The 26,032-nt window shown below is 43.9% G+C and overlaps 2 protein-coding genes across 3 annotated transcripts in view; one reads left to right on the top strand and one right to left on the bottom strand.

Moving 5' to 3' along the window:
• The first annotated feature begins 1,832 nt into the window (after nt 1-1,832).
• On the top strand, nt 1,833-10,535 carry MMADHC (metabolism of cobalamin associated D). Its single transcript, XM_069021323.1, has 7 exons — nt 1,833-2,188; nt 3,722-3,866; nt 4,045-4,262; nt 5,374-5,479; nt 5,944-6,074; nt 7,615-7,701; nt 8,741-10,535. Exons 1-7 carry the CDS (start codon nt 2,180-2,182, stop codon nt 8,933-8,935), a joined length of 891 nt encoding a protein of 296 aa, XP_068877424.1. The 5' UTR covers nt 1,833-2,179; the 3' UTR covers nt 8,936-10,535.
• Nucleotides 10,536-14,930: 4,395 nt separating this feature from the next.
• LYPD6 (LY6/PLAUR domain containing 6) overlaps nt 14,931-26,032 on the bottom strand; it is a 34,755-nt gene continuing 23,653 nt past the window's right edge. For both annotated transcript variants that reach the window (XM_069021325.1, XM_069021324.1), the window contains exons 2-5: nt 24,404-24,558; nt 22,586-22,684; nt 20,169-20,299; nt 14,931-18,539 (exon numbers count right to left, since the gene is read on the bottom strand). In XM_069021325.1, coding sequence (XP_068877426.1) covers nt 18,345-18,539; nt 20,169-20,299; nt 22,586-22,684; nt 24,404-24,515 — 537 coding nt within the window. In that variant the 5' untranslated portion in view covers nt 24,516-24,558 and the 3' untranslated portion in view covers nt 14,931-18,344. The remainder of the gene's footprint in view (nt 18,540-20,168; nt 20,300-22,585; nt 22,685-24,403; nt 24,559-26,032) is intronic.

The following is a 26,032-nucleotide window of genomic DNA, read 5'->3' as shown; positions in this document are numbered from 1 at the left end:
TAAAGAGTTAAAAGTTGAATTTCTCCAATTTCTCTTTTTTTTTTTTTTTTTTTTTTGCTGAAGTTCAGAGATTCCACATGAATATTTGATTTAAAAGCAAACGAGAATTAAGTGTGCTAACATTGAATTAATAAAAGAGTTGAGTGGCATCCAATAGTGAGCAAATGTGCTCATGAAAAAGTCCAAAAATCAAAATTGCAACATTATAGCTACTTAATATATCACATTGTTTAGGAATGGATATCACAATAATCCTGATAAAATAAAGCCAAAACTTCATGAAATGATCTAAGGACACTGTAGGGCTGAGTTTTATCACCATGGACACAAAACTGATGTCTTGCTCTGATTTTGAACTATTGAAACCTCTGGAACTGGTTTATGTTAATAAATTTCTGCTAATAAACCAGTGGCAAAGGAAAATAAACGTCCAGAAATCTCTGGTTAAAAGTAAAATAAATTAAAGGCCTTGTGTAGAGTCGCTGAGGGATGGGAACGCCCAATCTTTTATTTGGGAGAGATTAAAATTCCCCGTCCTCAACCAGCATAGCTGCTTGGAAGGGACAGCAAAGAAATGGCAAAAAATGAGAAGGAAGAGCCTTAATCCTGGTATTCCAAAGGGGTTTGTGTGTGCTCTCCCTCTGGAGCAGGAGCAACCAGCAGAACAGGCCTTTGGGAAGAGCTTTAAATGGGATTTGGGATTGGGCACCTCCCCCTTGGTATTTTTAATCCCCCATTTCAAGAGTTGCACTGGCTTGCACAGCCCTGCACAGCTCCAGAGATCCTGGACTCCATCCCCCTCTGGAATGACGGCTAACATTTGAAGTGGATGGGGAAAAAGTCGAACACCTTGGAGCGACTTCACAGAATCCCTGACTGGTTTGGGCTGGAGGGACCTTGGAGCTCATCCCGTTCCCAGCCCTTGCCGTGGGCAGGGACACCTTCCACTACCCCAGGGCGCTCCAAGGCTCGTCCAGCCTGGCCTGGGACACTTCCAGGGATCCAGGGGCAGCCGCAGCTTCTCTGGGAATTCCGCTGGACAGCGCAGCGAAACCACGAGCCCCGTGCTGGGATCTTTCCAAGCTGCTCCCGGAGCTCCGGCAGCCTTGGGGCTGGGACCATTCCCTGGGGAGCCTGTCCAGAGCCTTTCCACCAAAAAAACCCCAAACAAATCAACTGGGAGGGAAGCCATTCAAGAAGGTTTTGAATGTATTTTTATTATTTTGTATGAATTATTTGAGGTGTTTCCCTTGAAGTCACAGTTTTGCGGCAGAAGTGCCACTGATGCTCCCCATTCCCAGCAAACCCCCGACCTTGCGCCTTTCACTAGCGTAAACACTCCGGCCCCCAATTCCCTTCAATAAAACCCCCTTTTCCCTTTTTCTCCCCATTTTCCACTTTATGGATCCCCGGGAAGGACTGGGGGGTGGGGGGGAGGATGAGGGCGGTTTACGCTCCGTGACTACCCCCTGGTGCCCCCCGCGGGTACTGTCCCGCCTCCGCGGCACCCACGGGCGCCCTTCGCTGCCCTTCACACCGGGCAACACCGGTTTGGGACCACCGACGGGACACCTCGGCCCCGCCACAACAGATCCCAACCCCGCCGCTCCCGTGGGACCCTCCCCGGCCCCGCCGGGCCCCGCCGCCATCGCCGCTTCCCCCTCAGGGCCCCCCACCGCCCCGTCCGCAGCCGCGAGCAACCGAGCGCCGAGCGCCGGATTCCGCGCGGTTCCGCGCCGCGCCGATCGAGGTGTCGGCAGATCCACTGGCTCAGCCTGGGAGCGCGGGGAGCGGGCGTGACGGGGGCGGGCGACCGCCGCCATTTTGCAGGAAGAGGTGAGAGCGGCTGGGGGTTTCTTCTTCTTCTCCTCTTTTCCCGTTTCCTTCTCCCCTTTTCCCGTTTCCTTCTCCCCTTTTCCCGTTTCCTTCTCCCTTTCCGTCACCTGCCGCTGCCTGTCCCCGGCAGCGCCGCTCCTGGGACACCGGGGAGCGCGGGGAAGGCTGTGCGGGGCGGGCGGGGCGTGAGGAGGCTTCGGGGCTGGGGCGTCCAGCGCCTTCCTTTCCTTTTCCTCTTCCCTTTCCCTTCCTTTTCTTTGTCCCCTTTCTGTCCTCTCCCCTCTTCTCTTCTTTTTTTCCAGGGGTATCCGGGCCTGTCAGCGAGGAGAGAGCACTGTTTGCCATGGCCAATGTGAGTGAGCGGCGCCAAGTTCTGTGGATATCACGGGAGCAGTGTTGAGGATTCAGTAGAGTTATAGACAGGTTTGGTTTTAAGGAAGGGACTTTAAAAATCATTTAATTCCAACCCCCTGCCACGGGCAGGGACACCTCCCACTGTCCCAGGCTGCTCCAAGCCCCAATGTCCAGCCTGGCCTTGGGCACTGCCAGGGATCCAGGGGCAGCCACAGCTGCTCTGGGCACCCTGTGCCAGGGCCTGCCCACCCTCACAGAATTCCTTCCCAATATTCCCCAACCCAGCCCTCTTTCCGTTTGGAAATCGCGGGAATAACGTAATTGAGGATTAAATACAAATTTTTCTGTGCTTTTTATATTCTCCTGTGCTCAGCCACAGAGGAGTTCTGTGTTTCTGTAGCACACGGCTTCACCCAGCTAATTTAAGGCTGGAGAAGAAAACACCTTTTACTGATTTTTTTTTTTTTATTATTATTATTGCTCTTGCCATGGGGCCATGAATAATTCATTCATTTCCTCGCTGTTGTTTCACTCGTGTAATGCCAGGTGTGTAAATATTTGCATGAGTGAGCTCAGTCACAGCTGTAATTAGTGACATCTCCATGCTGAGTGGGGCTGATAATAGGGAAAAATGCTCTTTTCTTCTAATTACATGTCGGCTGTAATTGTTTACATCTGTTTATAACGCAATCACTATGCAAAAATTAATTTCAACAGTGATTTTACATAATAGAGAAAGATTTAAGTGGGATTAGACTTCTGTTGTGTTACAGGAACCTTTTAAAGCTGTTATAGAACGAGGCAGCTTCAGGCTTGAACTGTAAATAATTGACTTAAGTCATAAATTTAATGACTTTAAGCATTTGAGTCTTTATGATCTTGGTAGGGATTATTTTATATTTACACAGAGATGCTGAAGGAGAAACCTTTTATTGCCTTGGGTCCTGAGGCTTTAAACACAATTTTTATAGGAAAAATACAAATAGCACCGTTTATTCTGTTCTTTTAAAAGGAAACTACTTCTGAAAGTGCCTCTCTTGATGTAAACTTGCTCCACACATATTTAGTGACAAAACTGCATAAATTTTTGTAGAATCCAAGCTACAGCACTTGAGGAAAATCCTTTTGTGTTATTTTCTCCAAAGAATTTCTATTCCCCACCTGAAAAGTTGAATTTTACAAAAGCCACCCACGCTGTGGCAGGTGGGATTTACATTTTCCAGGGTGACATGCACGGAAATAATCACGGAGACAATCCCTATCCATAATTTAGTTTAAATTGTGGGGTTTCAGTGGTGCCAGTTAAAGATTTCAGGGCTTTTTCCTCGCATGAGAGACTTTTCATGAAGTGTTTTTAGCCTTTTTCTTTGCTTGGAATAGCAAAATATAAAAATAATAGTAAAATACTTCTAAAGCTTGATGTTAACAGCTGATCATAATTAAAATTTTGATATAATTATCAAGGGAGGATTTCTCTTGTGACCCACAGAGCTGTATTTAAATTACTTTAATGTTGTTTTTCCCTCCTCAGGTGCTCTGTAACAGAGCAAGATTGGTCACCTACCTCCCAGGCTTTTATTCCTTAGTCAAAAGAGTTGGGAATCCCAAGGCTTTTTCCACAGCAGGTTCCTCTGGCTCAGATGAGCCTCACGTGGCTGCTGCACCTCCTGATTTATGTAAGGAAAAGCAGATTTATTCCCTTTAAATCCGTGTGCTGTGGGAATTTAGAAGTGTGGTTTTTATGACTTGTGCATCGCTGATGTTTGGGATCAAATCCATGTGTGGGAGAGGGGTTTTTCCTTGGGGTTTCCTGCTTTTTTTGGGATGTGCTGACTGACACGAGGCCTCTTGCAGGTCCCAGGACTGTGTGGCCGGATGAGGTGATGGGGCCCTTTGGTCCCCAGGACCAGAGGTTCCAGCTGCCTGGGAATATTGGCTTTGACTGCCACCTCAATGGCACAGCTTCCCAGAAGAAATCCCAAGCTTCCAAGAGCCTCCCTGATATTTTAGCAGAGCCCTCAGCAAGCGAGAGGCATGAATTTGTGATGGCACAATACATCAATGAGTTCCAGGTGAGAGCAGACTCCTCCTGGGTGTGAGAGAAACAGAACCCATCCCTCTTTCCTCCTGAGAAAGGATTTTCTGCACGGTTTGGAAATCTGGACTTTAACTGGGTTGAGCAAGAGGTCACACAGAGCCTGCCTGGAGTTGTTTTCTTTTAGGAGAAAGAAATACTTCAGGCTGTGTTTTGAAACAGCATTTTAGGAGTGACTTAATGGGAGGATTTCAGTCTCCAAACGTGCTGTTTGCCAAGTCTCACCACCTTTTACCAAGCAAAATTGAAATTTTCTTCAGTATTTTACTTAATGGACCTGGATTTGCAAAGTTTGGGCAGTGTTTAGTTCAGAAAACCATGGAATTCACACAGGAATCCCCCAGCCTCACGATGAGACCGGATTTTGGCAGAGCTGCCAGTCAGATACATCATTACCAACAAAAACCTTGGTAATTGCCAGCACGATCCCAACATTCCCACAAATCCTTAGTGCTGCTCACTCAGCTTTCCAGGCTCTGAGTTTGTGGAATGCTCACATTTTGGGAGTCCATGAGCAAATCTCCACTGGAAAAGTGCTGGAGAGTGGATTTATGGATGAGTCATTGTATCCCAATGTGCTTGGGAGCCATCAGCCTCTGGAGAGCTCCCCAGGTTCTGTGTTCAGCTTGGGTGGATCCTGTTTGCCCCAAAAAAGCCACCAGAAAATTCAGGTTTAGTTCATTAAGTGCAAACCAGGTGCTTTTAGAATCAGGTAAATCTGAAATCTATCAGTTAAATGTTGTTTGAAATACTTAAAATCGTTGTTTCAGACTGATAATTAACAAAAATGTCTGTATTTATGTATTATATTTATTAATAGAATTCCTGTATTTATATGTATTCTGCTTTAACATAATACAATTACAATAAAATATAAATCCTCCTTATTTCTATAAAATATAAACATTTCTGTGTGGGTTTAAATAACACCAAAATCTATTTCACTTTTAATAGCTGAAAAATGTGAAGTCTCATTGCAAATCCTCTGAAACTGCTCAAGTGTATCTGATCAGAAAACCTTATTTTGATGTACAGAATTATTCCTGTTTTATATTAACTGAGAAAATTCCAATTTTCATGGTTTTTAGGGTGCTGATGCTCCCCAGAAGCAGCAAATCAATAATGCTGAAACCTACTTTGAAAATGCCAAGGTGGAATGTGCAGTGCAAGCCTGTCCTGAGCTGCTGAGAAAAGGTTCACTTTTATTTATAACCAAGAAATTCCAACTTTTAAAATGTGAAAAACATTGAAGGAAATGTTCTGTAGTTGATACCACAGAATGTAGAGTAAAGGTTAATTCAGAGTTAATAATTACAAAAATCCCAATGTTTAGAATGGAAACCAAAGCTTTGCTGTTGACAATATTTGATATTTCATACAAAAATGTAATTTCCAGTTGCTGCTTAAGTGCCAGGTAGATTCTGGAGTTAATTCCCTCTCCAAACTCCAGTTATCAAATCCTTTAGCACTGGAATAAAACAACAAATGGGAATCATGAAACTTCTGCCAGCACTGAATTTGTATCTGATTTGTTCAAGAAGGAAATGACTGAAACGAAATTGGAATAAAACAAGTTTAAAAAGGGAAATCTGCCTGGGTGAGAGGGGGAGGCTCACGTGGAAGAGCTGGGCAGACCATGCTGTTTTCCCATGTTTTAGACTTCGAGTCCCTGTTCCCAGAGGTGAATTCCCGCCGTTTGACTGTGCTGACTGTCACCCAGAAGACTAAAAATGACATGACCGTGTGGAGCCAGGAGGTGGAGGATGAGAGAGAGATGCTCTTAGAAAATGTGAGTTCATCAGCTCATTTCTCTTTGCTTTGGTGCATTTCCAGCTCTGTTACTGTATTTTTAAAGCATTTTGGAGTTAATCCTTTTCTCTTATAAAATGGAGATATTTTTTTTTCCCAGCTTTAATTTTTTTTTATTATTTTGTGTGAAATGTCTGCTTAGAATTCTTAAGTTCTTCAGAGTGGGGTGAGCCAAAAGTCTGTTAAAATGTTACAGGAGATTAGTAAAGACACTTGATTGTTGTCCTGATCCAGCAACTATTTTCTCACCTTATTCCAGATTTAATCAGTGGAGTTTGTGGGATTTCACTGCGGTTTTCCTGTGATTTCATTAAGATTCCACTGTAGAGTCTGTCTGAGCAGTTTTTACTGATCAAAAATGTAAAACCCCACCAGTTTCTCTGGTGTTTTTTTCCACTTTAATGGATGCTTTTAAATTCTTTTACTCTGGATTTCAGCTCTGTTATTTCATCTTAACCTTGCCTTGTTCTTTTACCACTAGAGGTCTCTGAAAATCCCTTTATTTCCCATTTTCCACAGCTTTGGCATTACCCCACTAAGTGTCGCTATTCACTGCTGCCATTCCCCCTTAGCACCTCAAAAAAGAACATTTCTACCTATTATTTGTAACAATTTCCCCAAACCCAGCATTTAATCTGTATATAAATCATAATTATGCCTGAAACTCATCTGGAAATGACCTTTCCAATCCTTTAAATGCAAATGTGGCCTCTCTAAAGCAAACACACAAAAAAGGAAGCAACATAAAATTACACAGAAATTAAAATTCCCTTCATTTCAGTGCATACTCTTTTAATTATTTCTGGGCTGTTGCTTTTTGGCGTTGTAATGTGGTCTAATTATGTGTTAATTGTCATCTTTCTTCCTTGGGCACCTCCCTGTCAGGTCTAATCTGGTCACTGTGGGGGGGTGTGTGAGGATGTTGGGTGTAACCTCCTGCTCTAAAGGTTACAAACAGCAAATTCCTGGGGAAATCTGTTTGTTTGCTTGGCAGAATTCACCTGAAAACTCCTCATTTCAGGGGCTAAAAAACGAGGCTGTGCAGCCAAATCTCAATATTTGCATGAATCCAGCTCAAGTGTTTATTAACCTCACTCCAAGGGGTTGTTCCAGCACCAAAAAAGAGATCCTGGATGAGAAATGTTGTGCCTAAAATTGTGATATTTGGGATTTAATTTACAGTTTGGACATAATTAATCATCAGAGCCATCAAGCCTCAAAATACAGAATTTGCTGGTGTAAACTTCCCTTATTCTGAACTAATACAGAATTTACTGTAGAGGGTGAATTTCCCTTATTTTGTACCCTTAAGGGACTGAAGCTGAGTAATTATAATCATATTTTTAGGAATTTTAAACTTTGAGCTGCTGAGGGCACTAATTGGAGAGAAAAATCCAATTTTTATAACTGAAAGTAATTAAAGGATTTTTATCTAGAATAGATGAAGTTAGAAATAATTCTTTTTGTGTGATAACAGCCTCATTTGATACCTTTCTTTTCCCAATTTTTTTTCCTTCCAGTTCATCAATGGTGCCAAGGAAATCTGCTATGCAATTTCTTCTGAAGGCTACTGGGCTGATTTCATTGATCCATCCTCAGGACTGGCAGTAAGTGATTGCTGTGTGGAATTTGGCTTAAATCCAACTTTTTCAGGATCATTTCTTTAATAACTTAAGATACTGACCCTGAGCCAGTTCCCCACGTGTGTCAGCTCTCAGTTAGGAAATGAGATTGGATTTTAGGCAACTGGAGAAGTTTTATGCCCCAAATCTCTTGGTTACTTTATTCCCTCCCCAGGTAACTTGGGAACCCTGACACCTGTGAAGGTGAAGGGTTTAAAAAGCCTCTTTGCACCTGTTAATGATCCCTTTGTCCCAAAAAAGGAACTTTTTGTTCCTATAGAACAGTGGGAGCATTCAGTGGGGGGTGAATTTTAGTCTGAGCTCTGCTAAAACCGTATCGTAGTTCAAGGGGATGGTGGCAAAGCTCAGCTTAGTGGGGTTTTATTTAAAAACACTACAAAAAGCAGGGATTTATTGTGTCAACAGTGGCAAACAGGGGATGTTTATAAGGTGAACAGGCAGGTAAGGGCTGTACAGTGCTTAAAAGCTTCCCAGAATTCCATGCATTTCAGGAATTAGGGATTGATGGAAGTAGGGTTTTGTCTTCAGACTCCATTAGTAACATCCTTGCCAAGGATCAGGAGTGGACTTTTAAGTCAGAAGCTTCCTCCTGAGACAAAGAACTGAAATACCTGTTTGCAACTTACATACCAGTTTAATTTAAATACCAGTTTGCAAGTTGAATTGTTTGCAATTCGGTCACATTTTTGCTCTTCTGACCAACTTTCCCTGTAGGGACTCATTACAAGGTTACCTTTTTAATTTTTGCCCTTTCTTAGGAAGTTTCTCTCGTGAGTCCATGTCCTGTTTGTGCTGTTTCTAGCAGGGTTCTGTCCTTCATTCCAAAGCACGTGAGGGTGGGATTGGTATCCAAATGCACTCCAGTGCCAAAGGAAAATTCAGAACTTCTCCACCAGCCTGGCACAGCTGAACTCAGGCTTTGTTTTAAACATACTTCACAATTTTAAATCTTCCTGTGGAAAATCCTCTCTTTTTTTCCTTTTTTTTTTGTCGTTTCCCTCAGTTTTTTGGGCCTTACACCAACAACCCCCTGTTCGAGACCGACGAGCGCTATCGGCATTTGGGATTTTCCGTGGATGACCTGGGATGCTGCAAAGTGATCAGGCACAACCTTTGGGGTACCCACGTGGTTGTGGGGAGCATTTTCACCAACGCTGAGCCTGACAGCCCCATCATGAGGAAACTCAGTGGCAACTGAGTCCTCAAACTCAGCTCCCCCAGGTTCTTGTGACCTTTGCGTTCTTTGACTTGACGATTCTCCCTCGGCATTGTCAGGAATTCCTCACTTCCAAGTGTTCTTAGAGAATAAAGTAGCTGTTATTTATTTGTAGTCTTTTGGGAATATGTGTTCACCACATGTGACTTGGAATTGACAGCATTCAGGCAGGAGTTTAAACGTGGTTATCATTTCCTTTTTCCATCTTCTCTCCCGTCTTCTCTCAGCTCAACAATTCTGCCTTTCACTGGCCAACTTAATATTCAAAATCCTCTGAAGATGCCACTGAAATTTCCAGCAATTCTGCCATTCCTGAAATTAGGAACTGGCAAAAAAAAAAAAAAAATTGGAATGAGTCACAAAATTGTTCTCCCAGAATACAGAACTTAATAAAATCTGCAGGACTGGGCTCATCACTCATTTGCTGTTGGAAAATGAGAATGAGGTCAACTTTCAGTGGTCTCCAACTCATCCAGAGACTCTGTAAAAAGTCCTTAATTACCCTTGGAATTACTCATCTCTTACTGTTTTTTGTCTTCATGGTGCTTGGGATTTATTTCCTCAGTGTTAGCTAAATATATTTAATTAGTTTATAAATGTAATTTCAAGTTGCTTTTGTAACTTTCTTAGGTCATTAAATACGTTGTGAAAAAAAAAGAGAGATAATAGGGCAATGCTTGGATCTCATCGTTGTTTTCTTGTACTTGGATGCAATCTAGACTTGCCTCTGGAATTTGGAAATGCAAAGAGAGCAATTAGGATCAATTATTGCAATTACAAGGATGTTTCAACAGGAAGGTTCCGGGCTCCTCAGCTATCAGAAAAACAATCAGATCAATCGGGGAACAACAGGGAAGACATTCCAAGGCACCTGAAATACCTGGAATTTCAATGCCTTGCAATTTGGCTCCAGGGATGAAGCAGTAAATCAGATTTTAATCTCATCCCAGTCAATCTTGGAGCAATTTTTGGTGGCACAATGGGAATCCTTCAGTGTTTATTCCATGGGAATGAGGTGCAGCTCGGTGTGGATGTGGCTGCACAGGATGAGGATCCAGGAACTGTAACTTTGTCATTGGTCTTTTCCCAGTGTTACCCAACTCCGTGGATTTCCAGCCTGTCCCAGGAGTGTGTGGCTCTGCTCTTCCCTCCCCAGGGTCTGAGCCAGGCCCACCAAAGTTTTTATGGCTTTAAACCAGATCCTTGACCAAGTGCCTCTCTCTGTCCTTGTCACCACTACATCTGGGACTTCGCTGGATCTTCATTGGGAGCCAGGAAGACTTCCCAAGGGAGGAGTGAGTGCTCTCCATTCCCAATTCCCTCCTCAAGCCAGCAATTCCAAAGTTTTCCTGCTCCCCTGCAGCGTTGTCACCACTGGTGGCTCTGCCCTGCCCACATTCCAAGGGTGAAGCACCCGAATTTTGGGGCAGGATTGATTCCTTTCCCATGGAATTTGTGCTGTGATTCCAGAGCCCCATCCCTGACCTCTGCTATCCATAAAAGCTCTGTTACTTCCAAGGATTTTATTGCTGTTTTTTTTTCCTCCTTCTCATCAAGAGGATTAAAGAAGTTGAGAACTTCAGTGTGTTGTGTCTGTTTGCAAAATCCACTCAGTTAGCAGGAGACAAAGAGGGCTCTCACTGGGCACTTGGGGAAAATTTTCTTGGATAAATGTTGGAAAAATTGTGAAATGCTTCACAAACATGGGAAATACCTTGAAGATTTTTTTTTTTTTTCTTCAGATGGTTTCTTGTTGTTTAGGAAGGGTGGGAGCTGTCAGGTTATTCCAGTTAGGCCTGGGATGTTCATTTTTGAGTTAAGTTTTGTCCTGTAAAGGACTTTTCTAGTGGCTTTTCCTGAGGCAGAAACCTCACTGGAAATACTGGGAGTTTTGCCTTGACCTCATTCACATCAATGTTTTATGTCAGGATTTGTGAGGGGAGATCTAATTCCTGATTTTTTTTCTAAATAGAATTTTCTCAATTCCCAAAAAAAAGCTGGAGCTGTTCCAGTTGTGTTTTCCTCCCATCAGAAGAGCCAACCTGGATGAATTCACTTTCTCCTATAAAATAAAAGTTCTGGAACGCAAAATAAATGATAATAAAATAATATTTTATTATATAATAATCAAATTCTGATAATAAAATCCAAACCAACTCCCAGTATTCCAAAATGAATTCCTTCCTAAGGCAAAGAAACAAGCTCAGGAGGAGAATTGCTGTGTGTAAGGCCTTGATTATCCTGAGGTTTTCAGTGGGATTGGGATCTTGTTTCTTCCACCTGGAGATTCCTCTGGGGTCACTTTTTATCAGATTCCAGTGGAAGTCAAAGTAGCAAATCCCAAAAAAGTTTTCAGCCAGTGGAAAGGGGATGGTTCATGTTCAAGCAGTGCTACAGTCACAGCTAATTATCTCTGGCTAGCTAATTAACACCAGGGGACTGGGGTAAGTATTTTTGGGATTGATCTGGAGGAATTTATTCCAGATCTTCTCCTCAGGCACTTGGGAATTCACTGCTTTATTCCTGACATCCTCCTGCAACAAGTGCAGGATTTACAGCTTGTATTTATATATATAAATATATATTTATATCTGTTTATATTAAGCTGTGCTTAACTTGGGAGAGAGCAAATAAACTGGGTTTTGATTTAAAAAAATTAAGACTCTACAGTCTCTCAGGTGGAGGGAGTAAAAGTCCTGTTAGTGATGTGGAAGTGAAATTTAATAACAAAATAATTGCCTTGCCTCGTGTGCCTGTTCCTTTAAAGCCTCTTTTTATTAAAGACAGGGGGAAAAAAAAGCTGGGAATTGGAGCAGCTCTCATTCCAAGGGCACCAGGAGCACGGAACAAACTCCTTCCACCGCAGCACCTGCCGGCTGCAAAACCCTGCAGCTAACCCCGAGGCTCAGAGGTACCGCAGCGGGGAAAAAGGGGCCCCTCCCTGTGCCTGTGCTTCCCCTTCCCTGCTAATTGAGGTGTCACTCATCAGGGTTAGTCCAGTCCTAAAGCCCAGCAAAGCCGGGTGTAACTTCAGCCAGCTCCAGCCCGGGGACACGAGCTCTCTGTCTGTGCTGGCACCAACGGGGCTGGCGGCTTGTGCTGCTCCAAAGGCTGCCCGGGCGGGCTCAGCTCCCGGCAGAATTCGGGATAACCGCGGGAAATGTTTGGGGAAAGTCAGCGTGCGGTGGGGGATGCTCAGAGAAACGGGAATAATTCGAGAGTGCCAATAGAGGTTTTATTCCTGGAGGGATTTGTGTGAGCCAAGACAGAGCACTCTTGGTTTTCCCTCTGTTCGAGAGCAGCTCTCCAGGCACTTCCCTGCTGGGCTGAGGGAAATGGGAAAGCTGCTCATCCAAAGGTGTGTGGGATTGGATTTTCAGGGATGCACGGTCCAAAATGTCTGATAGAGGGGGATGAGGAGGGTACTGTTCTAAGACATGCAGGATTTATATATAAATACGTATTTCTATGCATAAATAGATATTTAAATAGATCTATTTAGGTATGTTTTATATGTAAAAATAAAATTTATATATATATATTTGTATAGATTATATTTTATTTGTATATTTGTATAGATATATAGATCTATATTTGTATAGATATATTTTATATATAAATATATGATTATATATAAAATATATACTTTTATATATATATTTATAAATATAAATATACATAAAATATAAAAATATATTAATATACTGTAATATAGATAATATTTAATATATATTTATATATTATATACCATATGTCATGTATTTATATATTTTATATAATATAAATTAATATACAAAATATTTATATATATATTTATAAAATATAAAAAAGATCAATGCATCTTAATATAGATAATATTTAATATAGATGTATATATTATATAGCACATGATATATATTTATATATTTTATATATATAAATTAATATATAAAAATATATGCTTTTATATATAAATATATATTTGTATGTAAATATATATTTATAAGATAAACTATCTTAATATATTAATACATATAATATTTAATATATATTTATATATTATATAGCATGTTATATATGTATATATTTTTATATAATACGTATTTATATATTAATCTATGTAGATACCTGAATATATATATCTTTTATATATCTATAAATATATATATATAAAAAATATATTAAAATATTTCTGAAATCCTGTACTTTAGAAATGAGGTGATTTTGAAACCACCCTGTTTGCACTTAAAAGCTGCCCCTGGGGCTGTGTAAAATTAATTCCTTCTCTTCCTCTTGAGCTGGGCTTGGCTGGCTGAGGAAGGAGGATAAACTGTATCCACGGGAATGATCTCTGGGATTTTGACTGCCCCTGGATCCCTGGGAGGTGTCCAAGGCCAGGCTGGAAGGGGCTTGGAGCCCTGGGATACCGAGTCAAATTCCTGCCGTTTGTTTTTAATTGATTACTTTCCCTCAGTGCTGGCTAATTTAATTCCAGCTGGGATGGGGAACTACTTCCATCAGCCACCCAAACCTTCACCTGGGCACTGATTTTGCCACTGGAATGAGTTGAGCTCTATTTTTATTCAAATTTTTGGGGCACTTTTCCAGCTGTGTGAAATGATCTCCTTAGAACCAGCTCTAATTCCCACCAAATAAAGGCACGGCTGTGCTTTAGTGCAGAATCAAAGGTCAGACTTTGCCATCACTTGGAGCCTTTTGTGCCCTCAAATTTCCGTGCAGCCTGGCACTTCCTAGTGGAACTTTTCCCCAAATCCCAGAGTTTTCCAGGAGCTACATGTCCCTGTGCACACACACCCGCAGCTGCTCGGCCCCAACAATCCCAGCTTGTGTCAGCTGCAAGAATAAAGCTCTCTGTTGGCTTTTCCTGGGCATCCCGCTCCGGGAGAATTCCCTTTGTTTCCAGGGAAGTCAGGGCCATCTGACTGGAGCTGGGCTTTGCCAGGGGCTGCACGCAGGGCTGGGTTGAGACTGCTTAGGCCTGGCTTAGAGATGCAAAGCTGGGGTTTGTGCCTTGTTAACAGCGGCTCCAACTCTTTAACCTGATGATTACACAAAATGCCTGAGACTGAGTTGTTTGCTCCCAGTCCTACCCTAAATACAAACTTAAAGCCTCTTAAAACAGCAAATTTTAGCAGCAGCTCAGCAAAGCTCAGCTCAGACCAAATAAACCCTGGTTAAACAGAAACCCCTCCCTCACCCACCAGGTTTCCTCCCAGCCCTGCCCAGTTCGGCCCAGCACAGACCCACGGTGGGGTCTGAACTGATCCGGGCTCTTGCCAGAGGATTAATTGGGGTTTTATTGTGGCTGGGAGCTGCTTTTTTAGCTCTGAACGCTGTGAAAATGATGGACATTCTCCGTGAGCCCTTGCTCTGCAGGCAGTGAGGACTCCAGCAGGTTTTGGAGGGGATAATCTGGGCTTGTGCTGAGACCAGGGAGGCTCAGGGGTGACGTTTTTGTCACTCTTTGCTGAGGAGCTGCCTCGAGGAATCACTGAACTCGAGTGGGGCTCAAACACTCGGGTGGTTTTGTGCCAGCTGGGCTTTCCCTCAGCTTTTTGCTGCTCAGCCCCAGGTGTGTGTTATCCCCAGAAAAACCTGGAATTAAACCACCTCGAGCTACGAAAGGAATGCGTTAGAGTAGAACCGAAATGCTGCAGTGCAGTTATTTCCTCACTCCCCGGGAGTGCTTTGGGGACCTGCAGGAATTCTACAAATTCCTCTTTTTATGCTCCCCAGTGATCTTTGCTCCCTGTGTTTAAAATCCAGGAAGACATCGAATTTCAGGAATATTGAAAAATCGAGGTTGGTGATGAGCGGTTCCATGAGAAGAGAGGTGAAGGAATGAGGGATGTTTGTGGAAAGGTGTGGAAAAGGAAATTAGGGAGTGAGGAGAGGAGGGTGGGATCGCTGCTGACATTTTGGAGTGAGAGAGATGAGGAAAATGCATCATTTAGGGACAAAAGCAAGGACAGTAACATTAATAACTCTTACAGGCAGGAGTATGAGCAGGAATCAGAGGAAATGCAGGGATTTAACTCCATCCTGTTATTTATGGAACTCTTCCACAACACCACCTGACTTTCAGCTTAGTCCCCTTTTCCTTATATCCCAGTCTAATATAATAATCCCCCAAACTGAGCTGTATTTAGGGAATTTTCTTTCAATTCCCCCTGTAGTTAATGAATAATTCCCATGATGTTTTCCTCCTGTTGAGCTCCCGGGGTTATTTGGTACAAATTGTTTTATTCTGGACACAAATCGGAGGAATTCCTGTTAAATTTGGGATGCCTGGATCCTATTTTCCCTCTCTGCTCTAGGAAAACTCCACATTTTCCATAATTTTATCATATTTAATCCCAGCCTGCTCTGGGGGATTTGGCCCGGTGTTTTTTCTTCTAATTCCATGGCTGGAATTTTACCACACACCTCGCAGTGAACATTTAACCCCTTTATTTATACAAATGTACAGCATTTACAGGAGTTAAAAACAATTAAACATTTCAAAACATGATCCCAGAGAGTTCCTAAAAAATAAATACGGTGCAGCTCAGCATTTGTGGGGTTTGAAATCCCCCAGGAGCTCCAGGGACCGACTGGGAACCCCAAACTGGTGCAGGGAGGGTTCAGTCACCTTAATTTCCTTTTTTTAAGCTCAGGGAGCTGCCAGAGGACGGAAAGGCTTTGGAGAAGTTGTTGATTTTCTGGGAATCTCCGGAGCCAGGTGGAACTTGCATAGAAAAAGATTAAAACTCCTCTCAATGGGTGAGGGAATCCCAAAAGGACAACAAAATTCCAGATTTGGCTGGGGGTGAGACCATAAAATGTTGATTTTATAGTAAAAAAAAAAATCGAAAAAGAAAAAAAAGAAACAGTGGTGAAGGTCAATTTTCATAAAGATATGTATATAAATCATTTTTTTGAATATATATATACATTTTTTTAATAACATCCCCCTTGAAAAACACACTGAGCCTTTCCTTCCCTGGAGAAATCACCTGGAATTAAGTGGGGAGCACAGGCTGCTCCTTAATATCCAAGAAACCTCCCTGGAAAATTCAGTCCCAAGGCCACAAAACTCAGGACAGCCCTTTCCATGAGCAGATTCCTGCTTTTTCAGAGTATCCCACGTGGGTTCTGGGAGCTGGGGAGCTCTCCAGGAGTCTGCATTTCCCTGTAACTCCCCCCAAAAAAGCACTTTGAGCCTAAAAATCCTGGAATTTGATAGAGCTCAAGTTACCTCGGAGCAGGAATAGGGAAAAACCCGCTCCTAAAAGAACAACTGATTAAAAAAAATTAATTCTAAAACAGTTTAAAGCAAGTCCATGACACCCTGCTTTTATTACTGACTTTGCAAGACAAAGTGGATTCTTTTTTAAAAGTGATGTAAAACATTTTTAATATATATTTAGATTTATATTTATATATTTTTGGGGATCATTTCTATATTACAGGCTCACTGCCTTGCAAACCATCCATTTTTCCGGGCAAGGTCAGCGTTAGGAACCTTTCCCACACTTTCAAAGCCTCCTCAACATACAGAAATAAATATTGCATCCGTGATTTCCGAGCCAAACAAGCGCCTCAGGTCACCCAAACACAGCTGGAGCTGGGAGCAGCCCAGAATCCATGGAATAAAAATCCCAGGAGATGTTCAGGATCAATTTTCTCTCTCTCTCAGATTGTGGGGTTTGGGGTTAAAATGGGAAAATATTGGAAATATTCCCTCTAAACTAGCGGGAATCAGGTGAGCAGCAGCTCTTCATCCTCCTCCCTCCTCGTGCCGAGGGATGTGGACCTCAAATCCCTCTGGAAATGAGGATTTTTAGGGATTTCTCTGGTTCAGTTTAGAAATCCCAGCGGTTTTCCACGTGTCCCAGGGTGCTGGATCTGCTGCTGGACCCCAGCGTTGCAGGAGGAGCCGCTCCTTTGGAATCTCCTCCTTTCCAGGTGCTGCTTCCTTGCTGCGAATTCCTGCCCCGTCCCAGAGGAGCAGGAGGAGTGGGAATGCTGGAGAGAGCCCCGATTATGTGTTAATTACCGCGTGTTAATGAGACAGCGGAGTTAATGAGCTGGGAATGCCAACGGGGGCATTCCCAAGGGGTGAGCGGTGACGCTTTAAACACCATTTCTTCACCAAAATAAGCCAGACTTTATCAAAGTTAGGCTGGACTTGGTGGCTTTTCCAGCCTAAGAGGTCTTTTCCAGCCTGAATGATTCTGGGAATGCTTTCCAGGAGTTCCTTCAACAAACAGGAGAGACGTGGGAATTCTACTGCATCCCGATGCCAAACTCAGGATTATCCAAGAACCAGGAGGGAATTCAGCCTTTCAGGTGCGTGCGGCTGTCCGGCGTGGCTCAGCTGTGGCAGCGTGGCACTGGCTCTGTCCCATCCCTGGCACTGTCCCTGTCCCTGTCCCCATCCCTGTCCTCTCACTGTCCCTGTCCCGTCCCTGGCACTGTCCCCATCCCTGTCTCTGTCCTGTCCCTGTCCTCATCCCTGTCCTGTCCCTGTCCCTCTCACTGTCCCTGTCCTGTTCCTGGCACTGTCCCCATCCCTGTCTCTGTCCTGTCCCTGTCCCCATCCCTGTCCTGTCCCTGTCCTCTCACTGTCCCTGTCCCGTCCCTGGCACTGTCCCCATCCCTGTCCTGTCCCTGTCCTTCTCACTGCCCCTGTCTCGTCCCCATCCCTGTCCCTCTCACTGTCCCCATCCCTGTCCCGTCCCCGTCCCTCTCACTGTCCCTATCCCTGTCCCTCTCACTGTCCTGTCCCTCTCACTTGTCCCTGTCCCGCCCCTGTCCCTGGCACTGTCCCTGTCCCATCCCTGTCACTGTCCCCATCCCTGTCCCATCCCCCTCCCTCTCACTGTCCCTGGCACTGTCCCCATCCCTGTCCCTCTCCCTGTCCTTGTCCCGTCCCTGTCCCTCTCACTGTCCCTGTCCCCATCCCTGTCTCTGTCCTGTCACTGTCCCCATCCCCGTCCCTGTCCCTCTCACTGTCCCTGTCCCTCTTAATGTCCCTCTCACTGTCCCCGTCCCTCTCACTGTCCCTGTCCCTCTCAATGTCCCTGTCGCTGTCCCTGTCCCGTCCCTCTCACTGTCCCATCCCCGTCCCTCTCACTGTCCCCGTCCCCGTCCCTCTCACTGTCCCTGTCCCGTCCCTGGTACTGTCCCCATCCCCGTCCCTCTCACTGTCCCGTCCCTCTCACTGTCCCTGTCCCTCTCAATGTCCCTCTCACTGTCCCATCCCTGTCCCTCTCAATGTCACTGTCCCTGTCCCGTCCCTGTCCCTGCCCCATCCCCGTCCCTGTCACTGTCCCTGTCCCTCTCAATGTCCCTCTCACTGTCCCTGTCCCTCTCAATGTCCGTCTCACTGTCCCCACCCCCGTCCCTCTCACTGTCCCTGTCCTGTCGCCGAGAGGCAGCGCTGTGCCAGCAGCGCCAGGCTCAGCCCCAGCGGTGTCCCGAGGCCGGGAGGGGCCGGGCGCGGTGTCCCGCTGAGCGGGGCCAGCGTGGCGAACACGGCGTCCGAGGCGTTCCGCGGCAGGGGCAGGTTGCAGATGCTGCCCTCGCAGCACGACGTGCACACCTGGCAGCGGGGAGGAAGCACAGGGAGAGCAACGCTACGTTGGCAAAGCAGCCACGGGGATTTTTCCCTCCTTTTCTCCCTCTCCTCCCACCTTTTTTTTTAAATCCATCGATTGGCAGAACAATTTTTTTCTCCCTTTTTTTTCCCTCCCCCTTCCTTTTTCCTCGCCTTTTTTACCATCCCCAAGTGAAACCCACTGACCCAGCCACACTTCTGGCACAGTCCAATTATTCCATAAATTATAATTTATATTCTAAATTTTATATCTATGATGTGTCATATATTTTAGGTATTATATAATATACACGTTATATAAAGTATGTATGCTAGATATAATACATTATTCTATATTATTCTATATTATTCTATATCATTCTATATCATTCTATATTATTCTTCTATATTCTTCTATATTCTTCTATATTCTTCTATATTCTTCTATATTCTATATTACATCTGATTTGCTGTATTTATTGTGCATATATAAAATGTATAGTATATTTTTATATACTTTATAATACGTATTATATGTAATACATTTTATATCTAGACATAAAAGATATAGATAATATATTCTATATGATATATAGAATAGAGAATATACTGTATATATTATGTACATTATACAATATATAATGTCTAATATATATTCTATGCTATTATATATTGTTATATATTGTGTGTTATTATATCTACAATATATTCTATATATTGTAGATATATTAAATATATTGTGTATGATATATAATATATATAATACACTATATATAATATATATTTATATATATATATATAAATTATATATTATATACTATGCAAAACCTCTCGTATTTTATATCTTTTATATTATAGATTTTATGTAATATTCCTATATATTGTATAATTTAATTAACATTATTTGATATTTTATAGAATATGTTATGCAATTTTGTATATTATATTTTTATATCATATTATTATGTAGTGTTATATATTGTTATATATTTTATCCTATTTATATGTATATATTTTATACAGTATTGTATCTAATATACTGTAGATATTAGCTATATATCATATACATTGCATAATAAATATATATCACACATTATAGACTATATACTATATAGATCTAATATATATTCTATATTATTATAGATTGTATTATATATAAAATATTACAATATATTAGATATATAATATTGTACATATAATTTATACATTATACATGTAATATAATATTATATATTGTATATACAGTATAAAAATACATTGCAGAATATATTCTATATATTATGCTATATATAATATAGCATAATAGTTATATAATGCTAACTAAATATTATATCCAATATATACTGTATACAATATATAGTATAGAATATTTTTATCTCTTTTATATTTACATATACATATTATAAACTCTATAATTATTTCCAATTTTATATTTATATACATAACATTTCATGCATATTTACACATATAAGCTCCAATTACAGAAACTTTCATATTTTAGATACACTCACACCGACCAAATTTGCACGATAGACTCCAATGCTGTGAAGTTTTACACACATTTACACCTCCTAGATTTACCAGATGAACTCCAGTGACCCAGATTTGCATCTTTTAGCCCCAATTTCTCCCTACCTTGTACTCCTCGTGCTTTATGTAGGTGCAGCCCGTGCTCAGACACTCCTCGAGGGGCACACAGCGCTTGGTGACAGAGACGCTCTCCCCGCTGGCCTTCATCATGTGCTGGCTGAAGCAGTACCTCGTCCCTAAAAAACCATGGAAAAGCCTCATTCCGTTTTACTGGGAGTCTACCAGCAGGAGAAAATAGGAAAGGACTCCTGGTTTGGTTTGTTTGTTTTTTTTTAAATACCGATTTTTGAGGTATTTGTTGTATGTCATATGCTGGCTGAAGTGGTCCTTTGTCCCTAAAAAAACATGGAAGAATCTTTATCTGCCCAATTCCCGTTTCCTGAGAGTCCACCAGCAGGAAGGAATAGGAAAGAAATCTCGGGAATTTTTCAAAAAATAAGAATTTTTAATGTATTTCTGTATAATGACACTGAATGCTCACCCGTGCTCAACCCCCGGCTCTGGTGTGATCCCAAGGATTCAAACTGCTCTGGAATACTGGGATTTATTCCCAGATGTGGGTCTGTGTTACAGATAAAACAGTTCCCACCCATGGGATCATCCACTTACAGAGGGAAGTTTAGATTAACACCCCAAATCTTGTGCATTCAGAGTTTTATTGGAATTATCTTTAAAAAAAAGGGGAATATTCCCAATCCCTATTTATTTCATGTGTATAGGTGGAAAAAGATTATATCATATACAATAAAAATACTTCAGATTAATATTATAAATCATTTTTTCCCCCTGAGGAACATTTTGATCCGTTAATTTATTCCTCAGACCAAGCCATGGAATGTGTCCCTGAATTCCCACCACTTCCCCAAGTCACCCCATCCTTTCTCTTTTTCCTCCTTCTTTAAGCTACTCCTCACTGACATCTGTAAATCACCCCAAAAAATCCACAGCAGAACGACTGACAAATGGAATAAGGATTTATAAGGAATCCCATAAGGAATGTGGATTTTATTCCCTGCCTTATTCCCTAGAGGGAAGCTGAAGGTGCTTCCTCCAAGCTCTCCGAGAGGAAAACATTGGATTTTCCACACGTGGAACACCACTGTGTATTTATTTTCTACATTCTACCTTGTTTCTAATTAATCCAGCTTGTTAGTAATAAAATGATTGCTTTCCCAGAGGGGCAAAAGGAGGAAAAAGGAGATTTCCTGTGTTTTCCAGCTTTTCCCACCCTAAAGCTCAGGTTTATGCCAGAGGGAGCACTCTCTGTGCAGCAGCTCCCAGGATTCTGCTGGAAGTGCCATTCCCAGGAAATCTGGGCTTTATGGCTCCTGCTCTGGCACCAGAGCTCTCCCTGACAGATCCCACATGGAATAAATAAAGTTTCCAGCACCCCATAACTCTTCTAAGGCTGTTTTATTCTTTATTTATTTATTCCTTTCTTTCTTTTGTTGTGGAATCATCTCGGAGCCATGGATTTTCCTGGCACGGGGAAACCGATGGATGGCTGTCACCTCCTGCAAGGCCACGTGCTAAATCCACAACGGGGAACAAAATCCACACCCCTTTCTCCTGGCAAAACAAGGAATATCCGGGAATGTCGGTCTCATCCCGTGCCAGCCAGCCCGGTGGCTTTTATTGCTGTTGGTTGTAGCTCAAAGGAAGCAAATGCTGGGGCTGATAACGGGCCTGCCACAGGCTGCAGACGCAGTGGGCTCGTCCTCCCTCCAAAAGAAATCTGTTCTGAGGGCAAAATCCCAAAATAACCCAACTAAATGGGATTCTTCGGGGTTGTGGATGATCTCAATGTCTTGGGAGGGTCTCGGAAGAGAAGTGGTGAAGGAGGGCAGGATCTGGGGATCTCAGCAGTGCCTGGATCTGAGATTTGAGGGGTTGTATTCCCTGAGCTGTTCCCAGCTTCGGGCTCCAAGGGGAATGATGAGATCAAACCACTGCAAATATCAAAATTCCAGCTGTGGCTGCCCTGAATGTGGATTTGTGCCAGAGGGGAGGGAAGTGAACACAGCCAGAACTGGTCCTGTATTCACCAGTAAGAGAAAAAAACTCTTAAAAATCCTTCCCCATGAAGAAGCTGTGGCTTCCCCTGGATCCCTGGAAGTGTCCAAGGCCAGGGTGGATGGGGCTTGGAGCAGCCTGGGATAGTGGAAGGTGTCTCTGCCCATGGAATGGGATGAGCTTTAAGGTCTCTTCCAACCCAAACCAATCTGGGATTCTGGGAAAGCAACATCAGCCTGATTTAATCCCCAGCTGAGCCAGAGGAAAACAGGGAATAGTTCAAAGCCATCGACTTCATCCACTGCAAGGAGACAGAAAAGCTTAAAGGATTACTCCTTTAAGCAACCACCAGCATCCCGTATTCCACATTTCTGGGAATAAAGGGGCTCAGCCTGGCCCCTGGCAGGGATAGGTGGGTTGGGATGAAACCCTGGGAGGGGGCTGGTTACCTCGGGGACAGTAAACATCCGGAGCCCAGCGGTTGCACTCGTAATTATCCGAGGCCTTTTCGCAGGTGAAACACTTAAATCCACGAGGATACGGCGTGGCTGAAAGGAATGGAAAACACGGAGTTAAAAGGAAGAGATAATGGAGTCAGAATAGGTAATACCGAGTTAAAAGGAATGGATAATATGGAGTTAAAATGACCCAATTAATCTGGTTCTGTGCTGCTTTTCAGGAGAAAGCAGCAACAGTTCTTCTCTTTAGATCCAAATTTCTCCCGATTTTCCTGTTGGCTTCAGCAGGTTGGTCCTGATTTGTAAAACCCACAGCAGGAGAGGCACATTGAGGTCCCCATGGACTCGTTCCAGCTGTGTTGACCCAGCCAAAGTGCCACTGCTGACTTCAAAGGGAGCTAATGGGAGCAGGGAATACTCATTCTCTTGGAATCAGAGCTCACATCCAACCCTGCGGCTTTATCAGTGCTGATAACAAAATATCAGGTGGATTTAAAGGCTCTGGGAATGGTCCCACCGAGGGAAAGAGCTGCTCCTGTTGAAGGCAGGCTCATGGCCCCAAAGGGAACAAAACCACTTTGCTGAACCTCCAGCCCTGAACAGCAGCCTCTGTCCTAATTTATCTCACCAAATGAGGGCTAATTCCTTAATTGCTCTCCTGGCAGCACTTCTGTGGCACTTTCAATCCATCCTCAAGGTGCTGCTGCCTTCTCAGAAGCCAAATGGTGACCAGGTCACGTTTATCAGTGAATTGAAGCCCTACAGCTCTCTGGGCCATTTCTTCACCCTCCCTCCTCCTCCTCCTCCTCCTCACCTCCTCCCCTTGCTCTGGGCCGGATCCTGTTTGGGAAGGAGAGGTGAACCAAGAGGATTTCACTGCTTGTTTCCTTTCAGCTTTTAAGGACCAAGAAATCACCCAGGAGCGTCTCTGGTGGGGCTGGGGCTGGGACAACACATGGATTAAATTAATCCCTCTCACCCTGGGTCTCTGACAGGTCGTGGTTATGGAATAAAACAGGAATTTCATCCTGCTTGCACAGAATGCAAATATTCCAGCCAGTGAAGCACTGAGTTTTCTGTGGGGAGAGAAGGCAGGGACAGCTCCACAGGCACCCTGTTCTCCTGGAATTCGATAAGTTTGTGTCTGATAAAGAGAACAGACCAGTGAGAGTCCAGGGAAGATCTAAAGATGCACAACTCCATTGCTCCAGGAGTGCCTGGAATCAAGGCCAGAGCTGTTGGTGCTGCCTGTAACCCTATGAGTCCTTTAAACCCTTTTGGGTCTGGTTTACACAGAATCCTGGAATGGTTTGGGTTGGGAGGGACCTTAAAGCCCATCTTTCCCCACCCTCTGCCATGGGCAGGGTCGCCTCCCACAAAAACTTGGGGTTTCTCCCACATCACTGTTTCTCCCACTGTGGGAGTGGGGTCTGTACAAACCAGGTGCCTCCCAACCCAAACCATTCCACGATTCCATGTAAAACCAGGTTAGAGGCAGAGCTAAAAGCAAACAAACACAGCCACGGCTCAAGAACAAGTGGGAAAAATGAAGGAAATATGTGACAAGATGAAATTTGGTACAGAGAAACACGGCACCCCAGTGCCATACTGGAAAATATTCCAGTGGCCTCTGAGGATCACAGAAACCATAACTGGAAATGGCTCTGGGGTTGGGCTCCTGGGAGAACCTGAGTGCAAATCCAGAAGCTCAAGGCTTGGGATGCTCTGGAACAGCTCTGGGTGCTCAGAGCACCCCACAGCGCTGGCTGCTGTTTCCCTCGTCCCTGTCCCAGGGTGGAGGTCACTTACTGGAGGGGTGGAGGTAGACGATGTCCTTGGCGGTGAAGTCGCGGCTCCGCGCGGCCGGAGCGCGGCCGGACAGCAGCAGGAGCAGCAGGAGCAGCCCCGGTGGCCAGGCCATGGCCCGGCCAGGACCTGCTCATGCGGCGGCCGAAGATCCCCACCTGGGCAGAGGCACAGAATCCCAGAATTAACCAGGCTGGAAAAGACCTCTGAGGTCATCGAGTCCAACCCACGACCAACACCACCCTGTCACCCAAACCATGGCAGCAAGTGCCACATCCAGGCTTTCCTTAAAAACCTCCAGGGACCGTGACTCCACCACCTCCCTGGGCTGCCCATCCCAGTGCCCAATCCCTCTTTCCGTGAGGAAATGGCAGAGAGCAGGGATGAGCAGAGCAAACCCACAAGGACCTGGCCACCACTTCGTCCCCACTACCCAACCCTGGAGCCTCCCACTGCTGGGAGGTTATTTTGGCATCAACAGCCCTGGAAAAGACTTGGACAAAGGATCTCCCTGGATTTCCAGTGCAGTGGGAAGTTGCCTGGTGCTACAGGAGGTTGATGGTTCTGCTGACACCTCCTCACTGCCTGAGGTCACATCTCCACCATCCTGCGAGGTTCCTACTGATCTTATGTTGGCAGTTCCTCTTGGAAAAGCCTCCATCTCAGAGCTGCAAACAAAGTGACCATTGGATTTTCCTCATCCATGCTCCAAAGGGATTTATTCCCTTTGTGATGCCATTAATAAACAGTTCAGTGTATTTTTCCCCAAGTCCCTGACTGATGGGAGCTACTTGAAGCGGAACCAAACAACCACTGTGGTACCATTCCTGAGACCATCCCAAAACCAACACCTTTCAGGAGCATCCCAATCCCTGCACCCAGCCTGTGGGGAGCCATCCAGGGGCAGACAAGGCCAATAAACCATCAAACAGATTTTTAGAAACCCTTAAAAATGATGGAAGTGCCTCAAAAATCGAACGGGATGGGAAAATCCTGAAAGGATGCGGCTGCAGAGCCAGGCAGGAGCCGACAGTTTCCTTTGGAATCCATCCAGAACACACAGGGTTGGGATGAGTTTTTTCCACCCAGATGGACCAAGAGATCTGTAACACCCACATATTTCCTAAGCAGCTTTGAATATGTGGCAGCTATTATTTAATAAATATTTTTGTTTGTTTGTTTTTTTTTTTTCCTCAGGAAAGATGTGGCAGGGCTGGGGATGTCACCTCCAAATGTTGGTCCCACAGCAGAAATCCACCCAGGACCAGCAGCACAAAGGTTGTCATTGTCCCTGCTGTTATCTGCAAACAGCTTTTTTATTAAAACACAGTGAAATCCATAAAAACAATGAGGGAAAAAAGATAAGGCACAGCCTTCTGCTTCAAACTTTGTTGGTTTAACCTCGTGAAGAGGCAAATGCCAATTTCCATTGGATTTACTCCATAGATCCGTCTCAACCAGAGGAGTACAAAACCCTGATTAGAAGCAGACAGGAAGTAAAATAAACCTCTCCCAACCACGTGGAAGATGAAAGAAATGGGTCCATGTGGGATGCGGAGGGAGAATTTGGGAATATTTTTTTATCCCAAACAACATCAGAGAAGGTTTTACAAACCCCACTCTTCATTTCAA

The sequence above is a fragment of the Aphelocoma coerulescens genome, chromosome 7 (genome assembly GCF_041296385.1).
Source record: "Aphelocoma coerulescens isolate FSJ_1873_10779 chromosome 7, UR_Acoe_1.0, whole genome shotgun sequence".
Classification (NCBI taxonomy): Eukaryota; Metazoa; Chordata; class Aves; order Passeriformes; family Corvidae; genus Aphelocoma; species Aphelocoma coerulescens.
Note: the sequence above shows the minus strand (reverse complement) of the source record. Positions and strands in the feature narration are given on the sequence as shown.